Below are 17,485 nucleotides of genomic sequence, written 5' to 3' on the forward strand. Positions count from 1 at the left end.
TGTACAGTACACTGCTTCATGTCCCATGGACATACAATTGTATATCAAATAGTTGTGACCAAGCCTGGCTGACCTAATGTGAAAATCTGCGTGTAATGTCAGCCCAGCTTCAAAGGCTCTTCTACCGCCCTTCATTCTCCGGCCCGGCGAAGAAAGTCCGCCAAGCATGCATGGTGTTCTGCCGTGACGCACATTCGCCGTCAGCGCAAAAGGGGGCCCCATGTTTGCCCTCTCCATAAATCCCTCGTAAAGGAATGCTCCCAACTTTTCTTTCGTGAGCCACAATAAATGCAAATGATGTTTTCACTCCCAGCTGCTGCATGGAAATGTCATGCGTTAAAGGCGATTGAGTCCATTCCACAGGAAACTCTGAAAAGTTTCTACTGAATTCAATGTCATTTTAAAAAACGTGATGTCCTTCTAGCTTTGTCCAGTAAAGAAAGAGATGAGGATGTTTTCAAATAACACATATGAATGACATTTGGGTGTGTCCCTGTCATCTGGCTACCATGAGATGTTGCTGCGTCCTCTAACAAATTTACTTCAAATGAACAAGTTGTCTTTAAACATCCATTATGCATTGTAAGTATTACATATCCATAGGTCATAATGACAACTGTGATGCTTTTAGAAGCCACTATTGGCGATACATACACTGTACAACCACAAATTGAATGCCCAGACTGCCCACACAGATTCAAGGGCTTGATTATTTCCCAACCATTCAATCAGAGACCATTCATATCCTCCGGATGAGTGGAAGGTATCTTGTAGAATTGAAGCTGTATAAGACATGGTATCACACTACATGTGTCACATTCTAGAGCTTCTTGTACGTGGACATAATAGAATACCAATGTAGGCCAGCAGCCTGTTCCCCACAAAGTAACCAAGGTATTAAACATGGAAGCTGGCAAGAGGTACATTGTACAGTGGATATTACTTTGATAACAGTGATGATGACTATGGCAATACGGTGTACCAATAAAACATTACTGCTTTGGTGATGAGGACAACAATGATCTTGTGATGATTGTTATTTCTGTCTGTTTGTATTAAAAGTTTATCATGTCTGATAAATACTGTTATAGTTTCTGTGAGGTAAAAGCATTTTGTGCCCTTTGGAAAAGGCACTATGATACAAATGTCACTGTGTGTATACATGATTTAATCATGCATCACAGTGATGATGATATGTTAACCCATAACAGACGGGCTGATTTTACTACAACATATTTCCCATAGACACCTGCCCAAGTATACTCGGGACTAGTCTTCAACTGACCAGTCAATACCTTTGAAGATGATGATGAGGATGACTCTAATAATGATCTCAAGAATTGATTGGTATTGATGTCAATGATAGAGATGGTGAAGATGATGGTCTCCATGAAATTTATATTTTAAATGGTTCTCCCAATTGTGATAGTCACATGTTAAATGTAGAGTTGTATGCTAAAGGTGACTATGGTGATGATGACAATGATGATTTTTGTGATGAGAATTCTGTGATGAACCTGAGAGGGATGATCAAACTTCAGTTGTACAGCACAGAACACACACATGTTTGCCCCATTTGAAAATCACATTCCTCACTTGACAAGATTACAATACAGTATTGGTAATCCCTCATTGAGCTGTAAGCATACAATTACAAAATAGTAACTGGTCTTAAAAATATTTTATAATGCACAGGACTACTTTGAACTAATGGACATCTGGAACACTCCACCACAACAACTCTGTCTATAGATGTGATACAGAAGAAGCTTTCAAAAAGGAAATTCAAAGCTAAACTGTTCCTACATTGTGTATAGCAGTGCTCTGATGAGTTTGCTGTGAAAGCGCTTTAGAATAAGACACTCAAACAGTAAGTGCGAACGATCGTCATTTACATTTAATAAGATGTAAAACCTGTATGGTAATAACTTCAACCTGTTCTGCTATGTAGACTGCATTACTGCAGCAAAACATACATAATCCATTTAGGAGCAGTAATAAAAACAGCAAATGATACCAAGTTGTCAATTGTCCTCAACAGCACACAGACTACATTGTATCACGCACTCAGCATACATTGTACAATATGCACGTTTTAAACGCTTAATTATGAACTGCCTACAAAGGTGTACAACATTGTACTTTAATACATTTGTACTTGTGTTCAATACATCACATCTGATTAAAATTTGAAAGTGTGAGAATAAAATCCAGTGAGGCAGGATAACGTCAAAATTCATTCATATTTTTGTCTACTATTCCTGCATCCCAGCATTGCTCATCGAATTAGAAATTGGCCTCATGGATTATGCAGCATATTCAAAGTCAATGCCAATGGAAACCTGGTAGGTTTTGTAAAAAAGTCTCTCCGAGGATCTGCAAATTTTGGTTGGGAGCTGATGAGTGCAGACTGTGCATGTCGTGTAAATACACAGGTCTACAAAAATCTTTTTACACAACCAATACAGGCAATATGCACATGGGACATTTATCAGAAAAACAAACAAACAAACGATGGATTGAGAAGGTCGTTGACTTACTCTCACAAACCTAACTAGAGCACTAAGCAGTATGACCCTGTATCTAGTCAAAGGATCAATACAATAATGAAACACTCCAGTGTGTACAATTTGCACATCAGCACCAAATTTATACAGCATTGAGTGACAAGGTAGTGAATGAAAGCCAACTATCAGTACAGTACTTCCTCTGTTGCAGAACTGTACATCAGGATCAGTGATGAAAAAGAAATTCAATTGTGCTCACAATTTTAATCCAAGTTGTCTTGCTTGATCATACTCATGGTACTTGCACATTGCACATTACACTGAATGTCTTCTCAGCAATTTTCTGCAGTACAAGAGCGATAATAATTAATATAATGCTGCATCTATGGCCGTATACTGACAATGGAAAGATTGTGCTACCACCAGACAATGGAGCAGAGACACACACGCCTTTCAGAGCGACCTTACTCACCTGACTAGTCATTCACAAAGACACGCTGTAAGGCTAAAGCCTTCAATTCTATGCACTGTTAGTGTGACTGGTTTACAATGTGGTCTATGATGATGCTCTTAAACACTTCATAAACATTACAAACACGCCAGCTTGCAGCAGTGGCAGTGGCATGGACTGGCGCTTGAGAAAATAATTCTATGGAGAAGAACAAGAACATCCGGAAGATGTTGATTGGTACATTCCATTCAAGTACTTTCAATTACAACATAATTGTAAACTCTCACTTTTAGTTTCTTTGTTGCATTCGATTCACTGCTAAAGTCAGAATACTGTCTCAGCACATTTGTCATTAAGAAAGAGAGAGAGAGAGAGAGAGAGGGAAAGGTCTGCTAGAGGTTAAAAAAAAACAAAAAAAAAACATGGTATACACTTTGCAACTTTGTAAAGGTGAGGTCTGCATAAAATGACGACACTATCTTGTGACAAAGGGGATATTGTGATATTGAACAACAAAGGCAAGCATGCAACTACTGCAAATGACAATAATACACGCTTGTACATACAAGTTGCTCAACAACCAAAGCCTCATTGTGGAGTAATATTCAAATACACGTACACTGTAAAGTCCAGTAAAACATTACAACAAAAAACAATCAAATTCACTGTAAAAATAGAAAAATCTTGAAGAAAGCTTTGCAATGTTCAAGAAGGAATTAGCCTCTAGAACCAGTAGAAACATCATTACAAATATCATATCTACTACCAGTATCTACATGTACAATGTATGTCAGGAATGACCTTTATAGATTACCACAAAAACTAGCTTCCCAATTCAACACCTAATTCGGAGAGCTCTTTCAAAAGGTCGTACATGTATTTAAAAAAAATCATGCATGTACCTGGAAACAATGGAGCATGCAGTGTTCTCATTTACATAACCCGTTCTTATTTTTCACTCAGCACCACTGAACTGAGCTTCCACAAATAACAATGAAAGTATGAAATTAAAGATTTAAGAAAACAGCCATTTATTACTATACTCATTACTGAGGATAGGCTGTGGGTTTCGAATTTGTTTGTTTGTTTATTTGTTTGTTTGTTTGTTTTTAACAATGTGTCCATAAATAAGGTCAGGTAAACTCATACTCATTCAAAAAGATATTGAAAAACTTTTGAATATCATGCAATGCTCACACACGTATACAAAAATTGTATCTTTTATTGCTGTCTGCTAGTATTTTTACATGTTTGCCCACACAAGACATCCCACCTGCATCACACTCTGATGGTCCAACCGAGACAAATCTAACGTAAGCTACACAAATTACATTATCATGTCACATTTATTAAATACAATGTACTTGGGGTCCAGTAGACTCTAATAAGATGTAACACTTGTAAGAAGATATCAAAACATGCCATGAGACCAAGAAAGACCACAGGTGAATAGCCTTCCGCAGCAGGCTACTTTACTACTTAAATACTAGTGAACTCTGCAATCTCAGATCCATTTGTCTGGCTGATCAAATAATTAACTTTTAAACTTGTGTAAGTAAAGCATGTACTGTACAAGTGGATATTTTCACAAGACTAATTTTTCGTGCTCGGCCCAGTGAAAGAAGTGTTTCGTGTGCTTTTAATTCCATGGAATCAAGACACCAACTACTTAGTACTGGAACATAGAAGTTCTACCCAGTATGGCAAGCAAAAACATTCACATTGTCATTATTCTTTCATTTTCGCGCTAATTTCTTGTTGTGCGAAATGCGCGAAAATTTCAACACAGCAAAAATGTACACTTTTACAGTAGTAGAACAGAATAGACTACGAGTAGGATTTTGTAAAATCTAGAAGAATTTGTTTAGAGTTCTACATGTTTCTCGATAAAGAAAACTTGCAGTGTGGTGACTGTGCAGTGAGACTTTAAGAAGAAAATATTGACTCCAAAGTGCCACTCCTTTTTTGTCAAGTTGTTACATCTTGTAATTTCAGTATTGCCAACAACACTGAGCATAAATAATCTATCGTCTACTGTCTAGTGCAACTTGAAGTACGCTTGATCCAGGGTTAGAAAGTTCTACACTACAGTTGGATTCCGACGACGGTTCATATTTAACCGTTAGACAAATTGTCCCCGGCTATATTTACTACATTTCAATGATACTAGGCCTACTGCCAGTGTCGAATAAACATGGGACCTCTCCGATCCCTAGACAGGTTGTTCAGTAGCAACTGAGGCCATTCAACCTCGAGTAAACTGAGAAGAAAATGCGCTAAGGTGACTCGTTAATTTTGATGGCCCATTAGTAAACGATCCGTCAACGAAATGGCTTCTCGTTACGAATCTCCTTCCCACTCGTAAAGTCAGCGAGTGGGCAATCGTTGGTGCTTACCTGGACGGCTTCCTCGCCAAACTCCCCGGGTGCTTCCACACGGTACTGCTGTCCTCCTCGGCGCATTAGGAACCAGGTTTTGTCCCTGAAGTACGAGAAAAACGAGGTGAAAAGCTGGCTTAGGCCCATGACTGCTGTATTTTCGAAATATCCAATAAATCAACACATCCCAGTGCCAGCAGTCACTGCTGACAGACGATTAGTGCGTGGTTGAGAGACAAATAAAGTCTTGTAACATCCACTGTAAAGTCTGTATAACGGCCCAAGATCATACAGAATATAACGGTAGTATGGTATCCACGAACGCCAAAAGTTTCTATGAAAAATTTCGCCGCTGTGCCTTTACGTACGAGCAGGGAATTCTCTCCGAAGTTCCCAGCCTTGCGCGCTGTGTGCAGTGTACTTGTAGTGACTGCAAATAACGTGACTGCAGCGGTATACGCACACACACACATGCAATACATAGTAGTACTCGTACACACACGGTATGATCAGAATCTGTGCGCGCTAATGATGTGCACCCAAACGTGGAGATCTAGGCAAGGAAGCATATTAAACTGGTAATAAAAGAAAATTGTCTTACCTCAAAGACAAGTACACTTCGATAATCACGGAAAGATTAAAATTCGGCTAAAATTTGTAGTAACCTTCAATAGTTAGTGCTGTGTCAACGAAAACAAGCAGTCTCAACTAACTCAGTACTGTGCAAGCCGAGAGCTCGAGGGCTATTGATTTATTTGCCAATCCACTGAGCTGGACGAAATAGACTTTGTTCCCTCTTGCAATTTGATAGGAAAATGAACCTACACTCCGGAAAGGGATATTTCATCGATATGATTTACATGAGAGGTGGCCTGTGCCATTTAGAGGAAGTATAGAAAGAAAATATGATGGACTGCCTTCCGCCATTTCGTCAGGTTTCCTAGCATCCTGGTTTAGTCTGTTAGGGTTTTGTTTTTGTTTTGTTTTTGTTTTTTGGCCACAGTGGACTACATGGTGAGACTAAATTTTCGTTTTGTTTCGGTATTTGTTTTGATAATACGCTATCAATGAACTCCAGTGCAACAAACAGAAACGAAGCAAATATAATATACGTAGGACGTAAGAATATCGAAGATGTCTGACATATCTCATTTGTAGGTGCATATGCACTATTAAATGTCAGCAATTTACATAAAATATCATTTTGATACATTCTAATGAATACTGAAAGGTAAATGCCGTGTATAGTGTATAATTATAGTTATGAACTAGTTGATGAGAAATCAAATTAATTCAGTTTAATTCTATTTCATTTTCTTCTTCAACAGACAGAACAAAATGATATACGAAAATTACACATGATATTCAGTACACAATAGTTGACTCTGCGATGAACCTTAGAGGTGAAAGCATGTCGTATGATATACCATCCATTGTTTTCACATAATGCTTCCAGTAATTTGCATTATTATGGTTTCATATTTCCCACTTCCTTCCACTGCCTAATGATGTTAGATTTTGCATTTTCATTTTTTTCTCTTACTAAAAACACACACATAAAACAAAACATATTCTTTACTGTATTGATAGGTGCACGTAAGAACGCAAAGCACACGAAAATAACAAAACAAAATGTGAGACGACAGTAGAAATCATAATAATGAAAGGAAAATTATTACCGTACTGATATTATGAGAGAATGATGCGTTAGATATGCTGGCGTTAATGCCCAAAACAATCAACGTATTGCCATACATGCGAAAATTACACGAAAATAAACACAAAATTGATTTGTGTGTGTGTTGCTTGATCGTTAAATAAGCGTAGAATTGTTTGTTTTCTTTGCTGTCATTATATCCATTGTCATAAGTAGTGCACACGGTGTTATCCTCACTGGCTTCATAATATGACCTGATTTCACAATGGTTCCGTATTCTCATTTGATTCTACAATAAGTATAGGATAAAAACAATTCGTAAAGCATTATGTGTTCGAATATTTAAAACCAACCGCACAGTCTGTAAGATATAAAACCGACAGTGATCATCATCTCACCTGTGCCCTGTTGCATAAAACCCTTACCGCTGGACTTACCGCTCCTTAGTAGCGGTAAGTGTTCAAATTAGCGGTAAAGCTTGAAATCCTTGATGCTGATTGGCTGTGACGCCTAATTTTGACGGTAGTTACCATTGAAATTCAACGGTAAGTTTTATGCAACGGGCCACTGGTTTGTTAGTTAGTTAGTGTGTTTGTTTGTATGTATGTATGGATGTTTATTTGTTTGTTTATTTGTTTGTTTATTTGTTTGTTTGCTTGATTGTCGAACGCTGATAAGATATTGAAATATCCTTTGATAGGGTGGTTTACTGATTCTTATTAATGTGCTGTTTGTTTCTTGGGGGTTTGTCAATCTGCTAGAAAGGCAAATGATTGATTATGAATTATGATAACAATAACTGTATATTAATACAATTTTTAGTTGTTATTTCTATACCAGTAGATCCTAAAAGACTGTGCACGCATTGGTCGTGGTTATCATGTCGAGCAAGACTCAAGGAAAGTTTTGTGGTTGCCATGGGAACAACATCTACTGAAGGCGAGCACTATACTAATACGATTATTCTTATGCGGTCTTTATTTATTTATTTTTTTTTTTTTTTTGTCGCTTTAAACTGGAATGGGTCTAAACATTATGAAGTGATGAGTGATCGTGACCGGAAAGTCAATTGCTTCCACCTGATTTGACTTCATCTACTACCTGCATTTTTCTCCAAAAATAACAAAAGATTGCAAGATTTGTTTGTTCGTTTTTTGGTTCATTCATTCATTCAGTCATTTATTTTTCATTTCCAACAGAAACAGAATACAAGTACATAGATTTCAGTTTACAGAAAATTTTTAAGTATACGAAAATGTTGGAAATGGGGAGGAATGCTAAAAAGCTGGGCCTGTAGGGTTCATTCCCCCCACACGTAATACAAGAAATTATATGATCGATTGACTGAAAAACATTGAAAATGGATGAAACAAAGGAAACTAAGACAAAGAGACCTATAACTAACCTAACTAGGGGAGTAATCCGAAATAAAAACCCTGAACAAATCCCTTATATACACTAATATGCTGTCATGCCGGAAGAGAGAGGAAAGAAAGAGAGACAGAGAGGGAGAGGGAAAGAGAGAGAGAGAGGGGGGAGGGAGAGAGAGAAACGTATTAAGTTGGGTGATTGGTTGGTTGGGTTTGTTGGTCAGTTGGTTGTTGTTGCTGTTGCTGTTGTTGTTGTTGTTGTTGTTGTTGTTGTTGTTGTTGTTGTTGTTGTTGTTGTTGTTGTTGTTGCTGCTGCTGCTGCTGCTGCTGCTGCTGTTGGGTTTGGGATTGGGGTTTGTTTTTGAGAGGGGAGGGGTTCTTTAAGACTATCAGCTCATTGCTTTCAAGACCCGAGCCCATGCATAAAATACATAGAGGATAAAAAAACATACTATCGAACAAACAGACACACACACACACATACACACACACACACACACACACACACATACACACATCTGTTCGATAATAGGTGCGTCACAAACTAATAACTTGGTATATTCTCTCTGTGATGTGATTATAGCTTGTACGCAAAAGTCCACTCCTAAATTAATATCGAGATATTCATCTGCTTGATTTAAAAGGGGGGAAAATGTTTCTGTACCAGTGAATGCTTAAATTAATAACCATTTAAATCGGACTCGACCATGGTCAAAAGAATGTTGGACGTATTAATATCACTGCCTTAAACGACGAAAGAACAAGTATAATAGATTTGTTATCGCGTATCGCAACCAAATACTTCTGACGTCAGATATCGCACACATCTACGTCATCATCCAGGTAAGGAATTTCTTCTGCAATTGTTTCTTCCTTCTTGAATCTCACTTCCCATAGTACATGACTTGTGTAGTTTTCACCCTTCATTCTTGCAGTGCGTGACGACATTTCTCCGTGCTCGTTGGCTTAATTTTGTTGTTCTGACTCGAGGTATAGTTTACGTTATGACGAGATGAGCGTCCTGAATATAGTTCCCAGTTTGTGGTCCATTTCAAAACACTACTATGGATCCATGCTTAAAATGAAGTTCATCACGAGGTGCATGATGGGAATGCAACAAACGCTCTGCTTATGCAAATAATGATGTGGGAGGTGTCTAGCCGTAAATTATATTATTCTTCCATTCGTCTTATATTCCAGCTCAAGCGATATGTTCTTGTATAGGATTTAAGCGTGAAGGAATGGATGACGATTCATAGTGTTACCAGGAGTGTTGTCATGACAAAATGTATTCACTACATAAATAAAACCAGATATACTCTCACTCGAAGATTTTGGAGTGATCCCTGACGTCACTCTAAAACGAGTGAAAATGAACATTTTCACTAAAAATTCACTCCAATTTCACTCTAAATTCACTCTTTTTTTTACTCACTCCTTAAAGAGTTAAAATTTTCACTCGATTTTTTTTAGAGAGTATCACACATAAAAATAAAGCTTAAACGAATACCACCAAATTGGGCAGAAATAAAAAATGATGGTGTTTCCTTATAACTATAAAAGTGTCCTTTTAACACCATTTTTCTATCATACACTATAAAATAAAGAGGACAATGCAACAAACGGACAATACGCGAAACATTTTGTCTCATTGTTCATTTACATGACACACATCCGCAGTCTAATACTTGAAAATGCACGAATAGGCATATCGTTTGCAGGACTTAATTTCGGACAAGACTTTGTAACATAGAAATAAAGAAATTAGTGACATTGGACTGATGGCTTGAGACTAAAAATATAAATGTAATGTAAAATAATATAATATAAACAAAAATGACCAAAACTCGGCCAGACAAATAAACATACTCGAAATATAAACACTGTAATTGATAATCATGTTGATTTAGTAATTCATTATATTGCGGGAAGAGAATAACTAATGAGATTCAAAATGAATACTATTATGACCTTGAGGAAGAAATGGTGATAATCAACACCACACTCGTCATTCAGTGACACCAAACAGCAAGAAAGCTATTTCACCACCAAACTTTTATGAGGAATCAACAAGCACCAACGTCATTCCTCGATTTGGAGCGCCATAATACTGTTCTCTTTCTCTATACACGTGGGCTCTCTCGAATAAATCATGCATGAATTTGCATATATATACATATTCATGATAATGCCACCATCCTATCATTTCTGGTCATTAGAATACGTGAGTGATGTGCTGCAGCTCAAGCGAAGACTTGACATTTCGAGCTATTAACCTTTATAGACTCCGTTATAAATAGCACAATCAAAATGAGCTAATCCAACCTCTGCTGGTATGGATACACTGCAGTCATTTTCTTTAACGAGGAGACGTGATATTGATATATCAAAGATTAATCTTCACTTTTGGAATGCTAACGTTGAATTTCTGAGATGCGCAATAAAAAAAAATGATATTACACAGTGTTGCAACTGATTGACAAATTGCCCTACATCGACGTATTATGCACAGAATTATTAAATGTTTCAAGAGTACTTATAATGGCCATTATTTTTCCTTTTTAACAATGACTTACAGCTTAGACATCGATTAATTCATTTGGTGCATATTAACGCCGAAGTAGGGCAATTTGTCAATCAGTCGCAATAAAGATAACAACTTGACACAATTAGAATTCATGAATCTGAATTACACATCACAGTGTTTTGCATTATGTAACAGATTCGAATGTTTTGTATATTGCATATGACTTGATTTGATTCGATCAGAACTATATAATTCACACTGTTTGCTAGAGAAGGATGGTACTTCGTTCACTAACGTTCCCGTTGACAAATAAGAGCAACACAAAAAAAGACATTGAACTTTATTAAAATTCAAAATGTGGGCCTGTCTCCTGAAGATGGTAATACATAATTTCTCCAGTCGTTTTGATATCGTATTTCTCCGAGACCACGTTTGAAAAAAAAAAAATCAATACCGGCCTCGATCTTGATGAGATGGGTTGAGGCCAGGAGAGATGCATTATGGGAAGGGAGGATGTGTGTCGCTTTCTGAGAGGTGTGAATCCCACGTGTACGGAGATAGCCCCGCATCCCAGACAGGGCATTCATGGCACCCGTAGTTAGACGTTATTATGACACCTTAGACATACCAGACGGGCTGGTATAAGTAGCCGACCTCTCTACAGACAACCACGTCTTCATGTTACATCCCTGTGGAAGAAGAGGATGCATTATTCTCTTTACTCTCCTCTTCTCTCTCTCTCTCTCTCTCTCTCTCTCTCTCTCTCTCCCTCTCTCTACATACCCCTTTTCCATTCCTTCCATATGAACTTTCTCTTTTCTTTCTTTATATTCTCGAGAGAGCAAGGAATTCCATTGCATCTACTATACATGGTCAATCAACTTCCTCGAACAACTTTCCTTTGATTTCTATTGTATGATATACAAGGCGGGATTTTTTTAATTTCATTAGTACTGTACGTGTTGTTATTGTTGTCGTTATCAATTCATTGTGTTGGCTATGCATATTTCTAATTGTGATGATAACAACACAGACATTACGGGAACAAGCACCACAAGAAACATCAACGAGTAAATGCATGATAAGAAAAAGTGCAATTCATCAATATTATTCAATAATGTTACTGACAATGCAATCATCGTTTTCCAAGTTCTGGCGAGTTTAATTTACAGATGAGATGATGGGAATTCTTTCAACAAAACCATAATATGATACCGGTGATCAAAATGAATAAGCCTGTCACTTCAGGCGCTGGGAAATTTAATCCCTCTGTTAATTTCAAGCGGTAATTGTTTCTCTGCCAATACACTATGTGCATGTGTTAACCGTTTCTTTGTGCCTGTAACTTTGGAGATTGTGGAAAACTGGGGTCGCCCCACGAGCTGGACACCCACGAGTCATACGGTTCACGAGCTACATTAAGAAAGGTCCATGAGTCATACACTCGCGAATCATTATACAGCACAGCTAGACATCTCGTAAACAGGCCCACGAGCCATTGACACGACTAGGCCAAAAAGGCACACGAGCTTGGCACTAGGCAAATAAGGCCCAAGAGCTCAACACCAGGCAAGAAAGGCCCACGAGCTCGACTTTACGTAATCTGTTTAATCATTGGTTATTTGATGACACTGATCATCCCGTCGAGCTTATTGGCTATAATGTCGAGCTTATTGCCTAGTCTCGAACTCGTGAAGCTTTTTGCCTCGTGTCGAGCTCGTGGGCCTTGTTCACTTATCGCGTCTAGCTCGTAGGCCGTATGCTTTGTAAGCTGCGTATATAGCTCGTGAGCTGCATGGGCTCGTGGGCGTCTAGCTCGTGACGCGCACTCGTACAACTTTAGGGGGTTTCTGTGCTGATCGACATTCAAAGCACACAAAGGCCCGAATTCACGAAGGTGGTACAAATGAAACCATGGTTTAAACCATGGACAAAAACCATGGAGCGCCAAGTGTCGCACGGAATATTTTTTTTACGAAATTAGTCATTTCATCGACAAAATGACCGTTTCGTTAACGAAATTATCATTTTGTGGACGAAATGTTCATTTAGTTACAAAATGTTGATTTCGTAACGAAATGTTCCATGCGACACTTGGCGCTCCATGGTTTTTGTCCATGGTTTAAACCATGGTTTCATTTGTACCACCTTCGTGAATTCGGGCCAAAGGGTTATATCTAGGTTTATTACAAGTATAGTACTCCGGCTGAGCAAACTATACATTCTTCGTGTTCGCAATTTTGCGAATTATAACTAATTGTGAGATCACATTACATGTATTAATTCTGTATATCATGCGTGTGCGTGTTTGTGTGTGTTTCAGTCATGTAAAATTTTAGAAATCAAATAAAGATTATCGAGAAACAAAAAATGTATATGTATAGGTGGATCAATTTTTCCGTGATAATTCTGTAACACATTAACGATTAAAATGTCACATTTGGAAGGCATTTACAAATTATTTGATTCTCTGATAAATGACTATTTTGTTACATTGAAGAGATAGATGCTCATTGTGGTTTGCAGTCCTCTCGATAGTGCCTTAGACAAAGATTTCGTTTCCTAGACAATTATAGCTCATATAGAAAATATTGTGTACAGAGTCTATATCACACACATACTACCAAAAAAAATAAAATAAAATAAAAAAAAATTGGCAAATTATATCTGCCATTCCTTTGGAAGGACTAAATTATTTGTGCTCTGTGATGAAATGTTATTCAAATTTTCGGATCAGGTGAATGGTGACAAGATGATCATGAATTACGGTTAATTTGAAAATCATTCAAATCGTAGGGCCATGTTTCTTGCAATGACTTTTAGACACTATCTTTTCTATCTATGATACCATGATAAACAACTGTTTATTCTTTCAACGATGCCATGTTTTCTGATCCTTCCCGAAGTTCTGTAGAAAGCTGTATACTGATACTGCATATCGCAGGAGTTTATCGCAGAATGCTAGAATGAGGAACACCTCAGTTCACTTTCTACCCTTCATCAGTCTTCCTTCTATCCACCTTCCTTAATCCTCTCTTCTACTCTTCATCTTCCTCTTCCACCTCCTCTTACTCTGTATTCTTCATTTCTCTTCTCTCTTCTGCATTCTATTTCTCTTCTGTCCTCAATACCACCACTTAATCTACAAACAATACTTATTACTCTGTATAGTTCCTCCTTCTCTACGAGTCACATTTCAAAGGAATTTCTTACTATACTCATCTTCCTGTCACCCAAATCGAATAATGTGATTATTGCAAAAGACTTGCAAAAAAAAAATCTATTGCTTTCAACGAACGATGTGAGCCGGTAATGCCTGCCGTAATAAAATTAGTTTGATGCCACTCTTGTTAACGGATATGATATACCGCCTTGGTGAAGAAGTCCCTATTTACGTGGGAATATGGTATCATGCTTATTTGCCGACTTGTGTAGTCTTTGTGAGCCGTGATCTTGTTGACGCGTTAGTCTCACATATCCGCTCCACAAACACATGACGTGCGCTTGAATGTCCGTATCATTCTATACATCGCCGTTTTCGTTCGCGCAAATTTACAGTGGCGTCAATTAGCACCATTTACCAGCAATTATCTTATCGCCTCTTGCGGTGTTCCAAGGGGCCGACGGATGATAGCGTAGAATAAATATGACGTTCCTATTCCAACGAAAACGGACCGCGCCGCAATGTAATGTTAGAGTGCTTATTCGAATTGTGGCAATGTCACATTAGTTACTAACGGTCTCATTATTGCATTATACTTGGGAAACGCTGTGTTGAGAGCATTTCCAATTAAATCGCCTAATGCACCGGACGGTGTATAAAGTTTTACGCAGACGTTCGCTCGCGTCGCCTCATCTTTGCCCAGATGGATATGACTTTGTCAGTGGAATTATGAGAACCATAATCATTACTAAAGAAAAAAAAATGTTCTTGTATCCTTCTCAGTCCTATCACCATCATCCCCACTCATGATTTTCTGACTCCTTATATACTCTCCACCCACCCCCCCCCCCTTTCTATTCTTCTCCTATATCTTCCTATATTCCCTTTCAATCCAAATCTGTTATGTCCCACTCCTTTTCTTCCTTCTCTGGCCTTGGTTATCTACTCCCTCACCCAGACGCTTTTCTCTTTCTCTCTGTTTCCTCTCTTTTCTACTTTTCTCTAGGTCATTCTCTTGTGGTGAGAAGCCCTGAGCACTTTTCAATCTCTCTCTCTCTCTCCCTCTTTCGTCTCTCTCTTATTATATTGTCTTTCCTCATAAATTTCAACCATAATCATCACTTCGTCGTTTAAGCAATATGCCAGCCACACGGCGAGTTTCTGCGCATCGCCACCAATGCCGTTCATTTCACGCGTCCCTCGATCATGGCGACGCAGTCGCAGTGGAATGTCGATACGGACGAAATTGACAATTCGCGCGTGATAAAGATGACATCAGCTATTGCGCGCCTTTTTTTTTTTTTTTTGTTTCGTCTCTTTTGCGGAGAAAATTAAAGGACAGGTGTCCCCTTAGCTTCAGCTACTGATTTTTGACCTCCTCCTCCAAATCTAAATTCTACGAGTTATTGGACGCGAGTAGAAAAGTGTTACCAGGTTACTACATTGTATATGTTTTGAAGAATGTCAACCTTTGTAGTTGACAGGAGAAATTTTCTAGACAAAGATATTGCAATGTTGTTGTTTTTTCTTTGGACTGGTAAGTGCGTCAGTTTCATATCCGAAGCGTCGCAAACGTGATTGTACCACGTGATTTATGTTAAGTTTCATATGACTCTGTCATTATGTGTGTGTGAGTGTGTGTGTGTGTGCCTTTATTAGCATACACATACAAGCATATATTATCATTATCATTCATTGTTTAGCTTTCGTTTGAATTTGTGTATGCATGTATGTACTTATGTATCTATTTACCATTCACTTTTTCATTTTATTTGTTCAATGTAGATGCTCATATTCATGAATAATGAATTCAATATGAGATTACAAAAAAGGACACTATAACCAAGTTTCACAGCCATGAATGTGAGCCATAATAATTTGATTAAATGTTATTATCACACTATAGTGATTTTATAAAACGAACTGAAATTGTACTGCTCACATACATTCAGAACGAGAAAGCTCAGCAAATTTAAACCTTGATAACTTGAGTTTGGCATAATCAGCCGAACGTGAAATGCGCGGTGTTTTCGATTGCTGACATTAATATCTTAAGTCTTTCTGTGAGACTGGTAACGTTATACACGGACTGGAACTATGCACTGTTGGCAGAGTGGAAAGACATCTGACCTGAGTTCGAATCCTACCCAGTGCGTTTAAGTCCATTGACAAGAATACCACTATGCCCCTCTCGCCCCAAGTGTGGGTACCTGGCAACGTAAGGGTAATGCTAATGGCAGGGCCCTCTGGTAGCAGTGTCAATAGAGTAAAAGAGGCTCCCCTGGATAAAGAGGACATGTACTGGCGAGTATATTATTCAATACATGCAGGGGCGGATCTAGCTTTTTATAAAGGGGGGGTTGGGGGGCGGTATGCGAGGGAGCGTAGCGACCGAGCCCGAGCGAGCGGAGCGAGCGAGGGGGGGGGGGGGGGGGGGAGGGTGTGGGAGGGGGGTGTCCCCCTCCGACAGTAGGGAGAATTTTTGAAAATCCGTGTGTGAAAATGGCGTTTTCTTGCATCTAAAACACCACTATTTTTGGTATAGAGGTCATTGCCATGTGCAATACATAAATAGAAAAAAAAATAAAATTACAAGTTTAAAAAAAAAGATAAGATTAAACAAAAAATGGTCCCCGGATTTTTTTTTTATTTATTTTTATTTTTATTTTTATTTATTTTTTTTTTTTTGGGGGGGGGGGGGTTGCAACCCCCCCCCCCCCTCTAGATCCGCTTCTGACATGCGTGTCAATCCGATGATTCGACGACGCGCGGTGTAATCTCACTAGCTACCCTAACCTTATTGGCTCAATCATGTTCGGATGAACACGTGACAGTAATTAGATGATGTAATAGGTAGGGCCTTCCATGAGTACGTTCAGCTTCCGATTCAGCTCGTACGTCATAATGCTTGCTTAGCCAGGTCGCGTTTTTTTTTTAAGACGGCACAGATTGGGGCATGGCGCGTATTAAACCTATGGGAAAAACGTTGGGTTTAGGGTTTAGGGTTAGGGTTAGGGTTTGATGGTTAGGGTAAGGATTAGGATTAGGGTTAGGTTTAGGGTTAGGGTCCCCAATAGATTTTTAGGGTCCCCAATCTGTGCCGTTAAAAAAAAAAACACGCAGCCGGGTCCGCATGTATACAGTATGGTGCCTAAAAAGACAAGTCCGGGTGTAACAGTAGAGGGCGCGCTGTAAACATCGAAATAAAAAAAACGTAAGGACTGCAGGGAGCTTTTTTTTTTTTTTTTTTTTTTTTTTGTATATCCTTTGGGGCTGAAAGGGATCGTCTAGTTTTGGCCAAGGCCTAACTTCACGTTTCTAACATTTTTTGGTGAGATAACAAGAAATCTCTTATGAAATAAAGAGCTTGTATTTCCAAAAGGAATTCACCGTTTATTTGATGAAAATTGGTTTTGAAATGGCTGAGATATC

At 38.5% G+C, this 17,485-nt stretch overlaps 1 protein-coding gene across 3 annotated transcripts in view; it reads right to left on the reverse strand.

Annotated features, from left to right (window-relative positions):
* LOC139716797 (uncharacterized) overlaps positions 1-17,485 on the reverse strand; it is a 194,949-nt gene that overhangs the window by 133,706 nt on the left and 43,758 nt on the right. The window contains exons 1-2 of one of the 3 annotated variants that reach the window (XM_071628328.1): positions 5,938-6,056; positions 5,355-5,439 (exon numbers count right to left, since the gene is read on the reverse strand). In XM_071628328.1, the coding sequence (XP_071484429.1) occupies positions 5,355-5,420 (66 nt within the window). In that variant the 5' untranslated portion in view covers positions 5,421-5,439; positions 5,938-6,056. Of the gene's footprint in view, positions 1-5,354; positions 5,749-5,937; positions 6,057-17,485 lie in introns of those variants that run through there. The other 2 variants (XM_071628325.1, XM_071628326.1) reach the window with 2 other exon arrangements.

Source organism: Diadema antillarum, unplaced genomic scaffold (genome assembly GCF_040938485.1).
Source record: "Diadema antillarum isolate AM-2024a unplaced genomic scaffold, OU_Dant_1.0 scf00000070, whole genome shotgun sequence".
Lineage (NCBI taxonomy): Eukaryota > Metazoa > Echinodermata > Echinoidea > Diadematoida > Diadematidae > Diadema > Diadema antillarum.